Genomic DNA, 8,160 nt, shown 5'->3' with positions numbered 1-8,160 from the left:
GACTAGTATAGTGCAACCAAGAATCGTGGATGGGAGGCTGGATGGGTGTCAGGAGGTTGCGAATCCAGGACGGGGTTGGGGATGGGAGATGGAACAGGGACGCGATACGACGCGATAGGAGATCATAACAATCCAAGGGCGGTGGACAGGCAACAGAGTCACTCCACAATGATAACTCTGGAGGGGAACGGTCACTCCACGGGGGGAACAGTGACTCCGGAGTCACGGTGCCTCCAGGGGACGGTAACTCCAGGACGGTGACTCCGGAGTCCCGGGGACTCCGGCCCGGTGACTCTGCGGGGGGCACGGTGACTCTGCGGACGCCCACCCCCCCGGGACCTCCCGTGGTGGCAGGAAGTCCTTTGTGTTTAGGCATGGCAAGGACATGGTGCCCGGAGCTGGAGAGAAGTCGGATAAGTGAGAGTGGACAAACTCTGCCATTTAGACTTTTCACGGTTAATTTGAGACTATCCTACATATTGTGTAATCTACGGGTAGGCTGCAGATAGGAAGACCCCGCTTATGGTCTTCTACAGATGCATCATAGGGGCAATGGGGATTAATCGGTACTGGTGACCGGAGATGGCAAACGATCCATGGTTGCCTCGGACGGGGTTCCCCATTTGCTGCCGGCCGCGAGGTGGTGCGGGGCGAATTGAGTACGAGGGACTCACGACTGGGAGGAGTCTCGAGGAGTCTCGCCTCCTGCACGCATTCTTATCGCGCAAGCCTCCCCCACCAGCGTATCTCCCCCGTATCTACCCTGTGCAACCCGCAGACCCTCTGTTTCCAGTCTGCCACATACCCACGAGATCTTTCTCCTCGAGCTAGGCTCTCAACCTAGGCCCGAGAGGCAGGTTCACCATGCATCCTAGCGGCGGATGCCTGCCGTGTAAGTCACGCAAGAAGAAATGCGATGGGGCAAATCCCATCTGCAGGGCCTGCCAGCGAAACTACCTTGTCTGTGTCTGGCCCGCGGGACACCGTCCAAAAAGCAAGGGAGTTGTATGCTCTTCGCTCGAAGTTTGTCTGTTGGAACCGAATTTGCTTTGAACTGACGTCCTGCGCGGCCTTAGCCATCGTCTGCCTTGTCCATCTTTGCGGTGGATTCCAAAGACGCGTCGAGCAGGCGCGATGAGCCCAACGCTGAGTCCGACCCTGCGCCGCCACGGGCCAAGCGGTTGCCAGCAGCGTTATCATCTGTCCCTGGTGCTTTGTCGGCCACGGCCCATTTGAGTCGGGAGTCGAAGTTTCTCTTGGACCACTACCTACACCGCACGGGGAAGATGGCATCCGCCCACGTCGGCACCTACACGCCATTCACCGATGCGTTACTCCCAATTGCCGATGCTTCGACGATGTTGCTCGACTCTATCCTCGCGTTTAGTTCCTTTCACCTCGCCACCACCGGTTCCAACGTTTCTCCTGTCAGCCTGTTTGAGCAACAGGGCCTGGCCCTCCGAACCCTAAAGTATGGCATCACGCAGTACTCTCACGGCGACAAGGACGCCGGGATACAGGTGTTTCTCTCCATGCTTATGCTTTGCTGTGTAGAGGTATGCTCAGCCCACGTCTCAATGCATTGTATCCTCCAAGAGGCAGCTCCCATATTCAGCATCACTAACGCTTTCTAGCTTGCGAATGGGGGTCAGAGCGAAAGCTCCTTCCAGCATTTAGCCGCGCTTCGCAATTTAGCTCCCGGCATCCTCGGCTCCTTGCCTACCATCCCGCAGGACTACAAGACTGCGGTCGTGTTTGGCAGAGAGCTCTACGCCTATTTCCTGGCTGTCGCGTGCATCTGTGATCCGGCGAGCATGGGTGACCCGACTACTATCGAGGAATTCGACGTCGTGTTTTCGGAGATTATCTCATCCGGCTGTACCGGAGCCTTGCTCGGTTGTTCGGATGCACTTTTTGTCTTAATTCCCCAGGCTGTTGCCTTCTTACATGAAGCAAGAGCCCTATCTCTCGCCCACCCGGTTTCTACCGCTCAAGGTGCAATATTCACACCTGACTCAGATGCAGCTTCGTCGTCAAGCGAGGCAGCTACCCTAAAATCCAAAACTGCATTACTCCTAACAAAGGTGTCACTGTGGGAGCCGCCTGTCCGCAGTGACATCACCTTCCAGGTCAGTGGGAGGATCCTGCAGCTAGCCCTTACATCCATACTGGTGGAAACCTCTTACTGGTGCAATGTCGCGACCGTATCCGCGTCTTATGACCCAGGCGAGCCATTGTCGTGGTCATTCAGGAATAGAGCAATGTCGACCCTGGACTACCAGATGGCGCCGCTCATGACGGAATTCGTTGGTCTACTTGAAAGCCTGCCGGCTCAGTCGTGGATCGCCACCACAATGTGCTGGTCTATCGTGGTTCTGGGGTCCTATGCTACCCTTCCACACCACCGAAACGCAGTGCGACGATATTTACTGGATATGGAAGCAACTTTCAAGTTCCAAAACATGACTCGATCACGACTGTTACTGGAATACATCTGGTCGAGAATACGCACTTTCGACCAAGATCGGCCCATCCCTATCGTGGAGGCTATGATAGAAACAGGGGGCCGATTCATGCTCGGATAGGTAATCGTCCACCACGATACCAAGGTAGCATTCATGCTGAGGCAATGATGACTCGCAGTTCGCAGTTCATTGTACTCCCAAAGGTTCCTTGATACGAGCATTCTGAATGATTTCAATCCAATATTCGTCGGGGTCAAGGATGAAGGCAATTGACTTCAGGCGTCCGTCCATCAGCCGCTTTTTCCACTTTACATTCTTAGCTTCAAAATACTCGCATGCGGCAGTGATGTCGTCAACTGCGAGAGCTGTTATGTTGTTCCTTTAATTAGCTTCAAACTCCGAAGGGAGAGAATAAATGAGAACCGTTTGAAGCTGTGGACTTACCAAGATGTCCAAAGCCTTGAGGCTGGTCATTGCCATTGTGATATACCTTACCTTCCTTCAATTCGGTACCATGTATCCAAATAAGCTTCACCATCCCTTCTCTTTCGAGAAGCTGCCGTTCAGGGTCATTGTCGAGATAGCCCAACCAGTACATGGAGCAGCCATTACACTCGACCTGTTGGAGAATGCTCATACCCAGAATGTCCGAATACCACGGAAGAGACATCCGTGGGTCTTTGATGCGGAGCCCGGTGGAATTGAAGCAGTTATAGCCAACAGTACTGCTGGCGCTGATCGGTGTGCCAAGTCTCGAATTGAGCTCGACATAATAGCCATCTGGATCCATAACAATGACCTGCCGAGAATGGTCGCTTGCGAGTCGTTGGGCTTGGCTTTCTTTGGAACGCTCCAGGACCTTGATGGAATGACCCGGCAGATTGGTGATTGTCCGGCCAACGTCGTCGACCGTGATTCCAATGTGTTGAAACCCAAGATACGGTGCTTCGTTCCCGTTGGAGACTGTGTACGTCTCATTGAGCTCGGTTCCGTAGTTATGGGTCAGCTCCAGCAGACCTTGACGGTCCGATCGCAGCTTGCCGGCCGAGGGTGACTTGCCCTGGACATCAAAGCCGAGGAAGTAGAGGTCGAACTTGCTTCCTGGCATGGGAAGTTTCTCTATCAATGAGAAACCCAATGCCCGATAAAAGGCGATACTCCTTGCTGGGTCTTTGACCCGGATCATGGTGTGGTTCATCTTCCACTTGGAAGGATCAGGGACGCGTAAGTTTCCCATGTTGGACATCGGTGTAATGGCTCAACTCGGAGGCAATTCAGAGAAGACTGAAGGGGAAACAGGTGTCCAAGGTCTCTCCTGGCAACTGAGCTAACCGGATTGGCTGGAGACTCAGTTGTCGGGCGTCCAAGGAAGGAGAGCCCTTCGCGGGATTTACAAGACCATTTATACTACTAGTAGCACTGTAGAAGACTAGTTCCATGGTATAATGTTCCGACCTAAGGTTGTTGGTATGGTGTTTGGCGGGAGAGGCAGGTGGAGTTGCTTGACCTCGAATCTACGTTGCCATCAGTGACAATGCCTGGAATAATGTTGCTCGTCCTCGCTCGCGGTTTGCTCGAGTCCGCCAGAGGCAGATGCGGAGACGGAGATTGAAGATGGACCCGCCGTGCAAGTTAACCAACGCGGTGTGTTCCCTGAAGAGCCCTGGGGGACGTGGGGATTTGCGATGGGACACGACCTCCAGTCACGATGCAAAGTTGGATAAGCGCGGTGTGCTACCTGACAAAGGTTAGCCCACGCCATGGGACTGACGATGTGGCAGCGCCGATAAGGGCGGCATGCTGCCCGACAAAGACTAGCGCGCTCCAGAACCTCGGGAATGGGAGGCATCACAACCCCGCCAGACGGTGGACGTCCCCCCAGAGAGGCGGAGCGGGCATGGATGGAGGGGGCGATATCTGTGGCACTGAAAGCGATATCGCCTTGATCTAAGAGGGTGGGCAACCTCGATGCTGGATGGAATCCTCGAATCTTTTCACATTTATTTGAGAGCCCGGACCGCCTCCTGGGTCTCATTACGAACCCAAAACCCCAGCCCAACTCGCGATCTCTCCAGCAAGACATAACCCCAGCCGACGAAGACAACATGTCACTGTCCCCTACCGTCAGCTCCAGTAACAACATGACCACGGAGAAGGTGGAGCAGGCGGAAGATATCTCGGCCAACCAGGCGCTTGCCCAGCTGGGATACGCCGCTGAGCTGCCCCGGAATATGAGCATGCTGAGCATTCTCGGCCTATCGTTCGCCATCATGTCGGTGCCGTTGGGCATCTCGACAACTATGTACATATCCCTGACAGACGGGCAGTCGGTAACGGCCCTTTACGGCTGGATTCTGGTGTCGCTGGTGTCCCTGTGCACGGCAGCATCCTTGGCCGAGATCTGCGCCGTCTACCCGACAGCTGGCGGCGTGTACTACTGGTCCGCCATTCTATCCACGCGCCGGTGGGCGCCGCTGGTCAGCTGGATCGATGGCTGGCTCACACTCGTCGGCAACTGGACCGCGGCCCTGAGCATCAACTTTTCCGGAGCACAGGTTATCCTAAGCGCTATCACCCTGTGGGATGAGCATTATGTGCCAACCGCGTGGCAGACTGTCCTTACCTTCTGGGCATTGACGCTGATCTGTGTTCTGATCAATATGTTGGGGACACGATTTCTCGATGCCTTGAATCAGGTCTGCGTCTACTGGACCGTGGCCTCCGTCGTCATTATCATGGTGACGGTGCTGACCATGGCAGATCATCGACGGAGTGCCGACTTCGTATTTGCACACTACGACGCTTCAGCTTCTGGGTGGCCGTCTGGATGGGCTTTCTTCGTGGGGTTACTCCAAGGTACGTCGACGGATCCTCCAGCCTTCGAGCCTGGGAAGAATACTCGGGATCCACGTTCCTAGAGTATTACTACGGTTTTTTTTTTTGTTTTTTTGGCACGACGCTGATACCTCTTGATTAATTTCTAGGAGCTTATACCCTTATCGGCTACGGTATGGTTGCTTCGATGTGCGAGGAAGTCCCCAACCCTCAGCGGGAGGTCCCTAAGGGTCTGGTGCTTTCTGTTCTCGCCGCAGGCATAACCGGCCTGTGCTTTTTGATTCCTATTCTTTTCGTCCTTCCGGACGTTTCGGAGCTGCTCTCTGTTGCCAATGGCCAGCCAATCGGGCTGCTCTTCAAGACCGTCACCGGCTCCGCCGGGGGTGGCTTTGGCCTCCTGTTCCTCTTACTGGGAGTTCTTCTCTTCGCTGGTGTAGGCGCAGTCACTGCCGCCTCCCGCTGCACCTACGCCTTTGCTCGCGACAAGGCTATCCCGGGCCACCATATCTGGAGCCACGTCAGCAAGCGACTGGATGTTCCTGTCTGGGCCCTCATCCTCACTGCCGTGGTAAATGCCCTCCTCGCCTGCATCTACTTTGGCTCGTCGGCTGCCTTCAACTCGTTTACGGGAGTATGTACCATCTGCCTTTCCACTTCGTACGGCCTTCCCGTGTTCGTGAGCGTAATTCGAGGTCGTCGCGCCGTGGCACACTCTCCTTTCTCCCTGGGGAGGTTCGGGTTACTCATCAATATGATCTGCATTGTATGGATAGCCTTCTCGATCATCATCTTCTGCATGCCGGTGGCATTACCGGTGAACGGGTCGTCCATGAACTATGCCAGCGTGGTGTTTGCGGGCTTTGCAAGCATCAGCGTGATATGGTACGTCTGCTATGGTCGGAAGCACTTCCACGGACCGCCGATCCTGGAGGAAGATCTGTGATGGACTCGCGGCCTACATCCTGGGACTGCCTCAAGGACTCGAACACTATCAAGCTGTCGCTTCAGAATTAGGTGGCATGAGGCTTGTCATTCGTGCTGAAGCGCCGGTCGACTTGAATACGCTTTCATTTCGATTCAGTCATTCAATTACTCTTCCCTAATATGGTCAACGTGAAGGTCTATTGCAGGCTTACTTGCAGGTATAGATATCGCTAGATAGGCCCTAGTTTAGCAACTCAGATTCTTCTTCCACTTTCATCCCGATGATTGCTTACCGATGCGCTTGGGAATCTGAATCTCCCAGTAACGTATTTATATTAAAGAGCCATTTTTACACTTGATTATCTTAGAAAGCAAGCTTCTAGAGGAAGTATAACTTACATAAAACCCTTAATAAGATGTAAGGCAGTCCAGTGCACCTTGATCGAATCAGAGACATCGGGGGAACAAATGAGCTGCTTCACCAATATCCGCCGGAGCAGAAATACGATCCCAGCGGCCACATTGTCATTCCTGGTCTGATATCAACCCATCTCCATACCATGCAGAGCTTGTTTCGCGGCGCTGCAGATAATCTTCCGCTCAAGCCATGGCTTTGCGAACGAATCCTCCCTCTACAGGAAAGCATCACCCCATCAGACGCCGCGGCTGTCGTGCGCTTGGCCTTCGCGGAATTGATCAAGTCCGGGGCGAGCTGTTCCCTCGAGAGCATGATAACCATGGACGTCGATAACCGGTAGTTCCCGGCATTTTCTAATTTTGATATAACTTTAACTGTTGATGATGTTTGTTTGCACCGGATACCATTCCTTAGACGCTTAGGATTTGAAGCTCCTTAATCTCCCATCCCAAGACATAGCGCCTTTAGATTCGGCCAGGGCTTGCTCTGTTCCCATCTGGTCATCCTTGTCCGTGCTGAACGTGATGAAGAACGGGGAATGGCCAGCACTAGAGCCTTGAGATTTTGCTACCATGGACGGCATGCTGAAAGCTTGGATATCTTAGTTTGAGTCATCTGAACTCTGCATTCCTCCTTGAAATGGAAAACCTGCAAATCGCAGCTTTAAATCAAGTGGCAAACCTTGTTGTTCTCCTGACTGCTCTCGGATCTGTATATTGTGAGAGTTTTGAGCTTTGAGAACTTATCCTGCAATAGTCAGCCATGATTCCTTCAAAAGCAGCAGCCCGCTTCCCAGCTAAAGGGACAGAACTTACTGCAGGAGTAGCCAATTCCGGGGAATTGCTAGAACTAGCCATCAAAAGTTCACAATAGAAGTTATCGACAGCCAAATATTCGATAGTATGAGGGAGCAGAAGGTGAGAAATGAGTGGCCAATCTTGATCTACAATCTCAAAGGGCATTATGAGGCTAACAATGCCGCTGCCTTGCAATCGAAGGAGAAGTTCAGCATCTAGGCGACGACTCAACGGACAAAGTTTCTCGAAACAAGCAAGCCTATTGGTGTCTGGGCCCGCAGCATCAGCAATCGTAAGCATTTCAGGAGCCAGTATATCAGTCATGGTGAGGTAAATGTTCATCAGCGCTGACGAATTCGGACTCAGTGTATTGCAGACTGACTTGGGGTGGATTCTCTGCGTGACGACTCCGGAGAACGTGGCTCTAGGCCAAAGGAAAACTCTAGGCTAGTGACTTCACTGAGCTGCGTCGAGATAGCGGACGGACTTCGATCGGATGAGTTCGGCGAGTGGGTGCAGGATGGAGGGGTATAGTCTCTATCCGGCGAATCCTGTGACCCTTGGTGTCGTTTATAGGATTTGAAGAAGTGGAGGAAACGAGAACGGTCGACTAAGTATCGTGGTTTCTTTTATAGAAATTTTATAGGCCTGTTTGGTCGAAGATTATAATGATTTTCGTTTCCTGGTTTGGTATTTTAAAGCCTCTTTTTTTGGCTATTAG

General features: G+C 53.0%; 4 protein-coding genes across 4 annotated transcripts; 2 read left to right on the top strand and 2 right to left on the bottom strand.

The window, feature by feature from the left end:
- Nucleotides 1–864: 864 nt before the first annotated feature.
- Nucleotides 865–2,585, top strand: BJX67DRAFT_385632 (Zn(II)2Cys6 transcription factor; the record flags this gene model as incomplete). The annotated part of the gene is made up of 3 exons (XM_071033906.1): nucleotides 865–1,005; nucleotides 1,077–1,556; nucleotides 1,635–2,585. 3 exons carry the CDS (start codon nucleotides 865–867, stop codon nucleotides 2,583–2,585), a joined length of 1,572 nt encoding a protein of 523 aa, XP_070881473.1.
- Nucleotides 2,586–2,618: 33 nt separating this feature from the next.
- Nucleotides 2,619–3,823, bottom strand: BJX67DRAFT_296895 (lactoylglutathione lyase). Its single transcript, XM_071026898.1, has 2 exons — nucleotides 2,910–3,823; nucleotides 2,619–2,830 (listed from the first exon to the last, which is right to left on the bottom strand). The coding sequence occupies exons 1-2, from the start codon at nucleotides 3,709–3,711 to the stop codon at nucleotides 2,652–2,654; spliced, it is 981 nt and encodes a 326-aa protein (XP_070881472.1). The 5' UTR covers nucleotides 3,712–3,823; the 3' UTR covers nucleotides 2,619–2,651.
- A 507-nt stretch (nucleotides 3,824–4,330) lies between these two features.
- BJX67DRAFT_366345 (GABA permease) lies at nucleotides 4,331–6,465 on the top strand. Its single transcript, XM_071030390.1, has 2 exons — nucleotides 4,331–5,321; nucleotides 5,450–6,465. Exons 1-2 carry the CDS (start codon nucleotides 4,571–4,573, stop codon nucleotides 6,241–6,243), a joined length of 1,545 nt encoding a protein of 514 aa, XP_070881471.1. The 5' UTR covers nucleotides 4,331–4,570; the 3' UTR covers nucleotides 6,244–6,465.
- A 449-nt stretch (nucleotides 6,466–6,914) lies between these two features.
- Nucleotides 6,915–8,011, bottom strand: BJX67DRAFT_366344 (uncharacterized protein). Its single transcript, XM_071030389.1, has 2 exons — nucleotides 7,458–8,011; nucleotides 6,915–7,389 (listed from the first exon to the last, which is right to left on the bottom strand). Exons 1-2 carry the CDS (start codon nucleotides 7,779–7,781, stop codon nucleotides 7,306–7,308), a joined length of 408 nt encoding a protein of 135 aa, XP_070881470.1. The 5' UTR covers nucleotides 7,782–8,011; the 3' UTR covers nucleotides 6,915–7,305.
- Nucleotides 8,012–8,160: the final 149 nt, after the last annotated feature.

The sequence above is a fragment of the Aspergillus lucknowensis genome, assembly GCF_044049455.1.
Source record: "Aspergillus lucknowensis strain CBS 449.75 chromosome Unknown BJX67scaffold_67, whole genome shotgun sequence".
In the NCBI taxonomy this organism is placed as follows: Eukaryota; Fungi; Ascomycota; class Eurotiomycetes; order Eurotiales; family Aspergillaceae; genus Aspergillus; species Aspergillus lucknowensis.
This window is presented reverse-complemented; position numbering and strand designations above follow the sequence as displayed.

Excerpts from the sequence above, each read along its gene's own strand:
- BJX67DRAFT_366344 (XM_071030389.1), bottom strand. The coding sequence starts at position 7,781 with ATGAACATTTACCTCACCATGACTGATATACTGGCTCCTGAAATGCTT. Across the intron at positions 7,390-7,457 it reads CGGAATTGGCTACTCCTGCA|GATAAGTTCTCAAAGCTCAA; the intron begins GTAAGTTCTGTC and ends TGACTATTGCAG.
- BJX67DRAFT_366345 (XM_071030390.1), top strand. The coding sequence starts at position 4,571 with ATGTCACTGTCCCCTACCGTCAGCTCCAGTAACAACATGACCACGGAG. Across the intron at positions 5,322-5,449 it reads CTTCGTGGGGTTACTCCAAG|GAGCTTATACCCTTATCGGC; the intron begins GTACGTCGACGG and ends ATTAATTTCTAG.
- BJX67DRAFT_296895 (XM_071026898.1), bottom strand. The coding sequence starts at position 3,711 with ATGTCCAACATGGGAAACTTACGCGTCCCTGATCCTTCCAAGTGGAAG. Across the intron at positions 2,831-2,909 it reads TCAAGGCTTTGGACATCTTG|CTCTCGCAGTTGACGACATC; the intron begins GTAAGTCCACAG and ends ACAACATAACAG.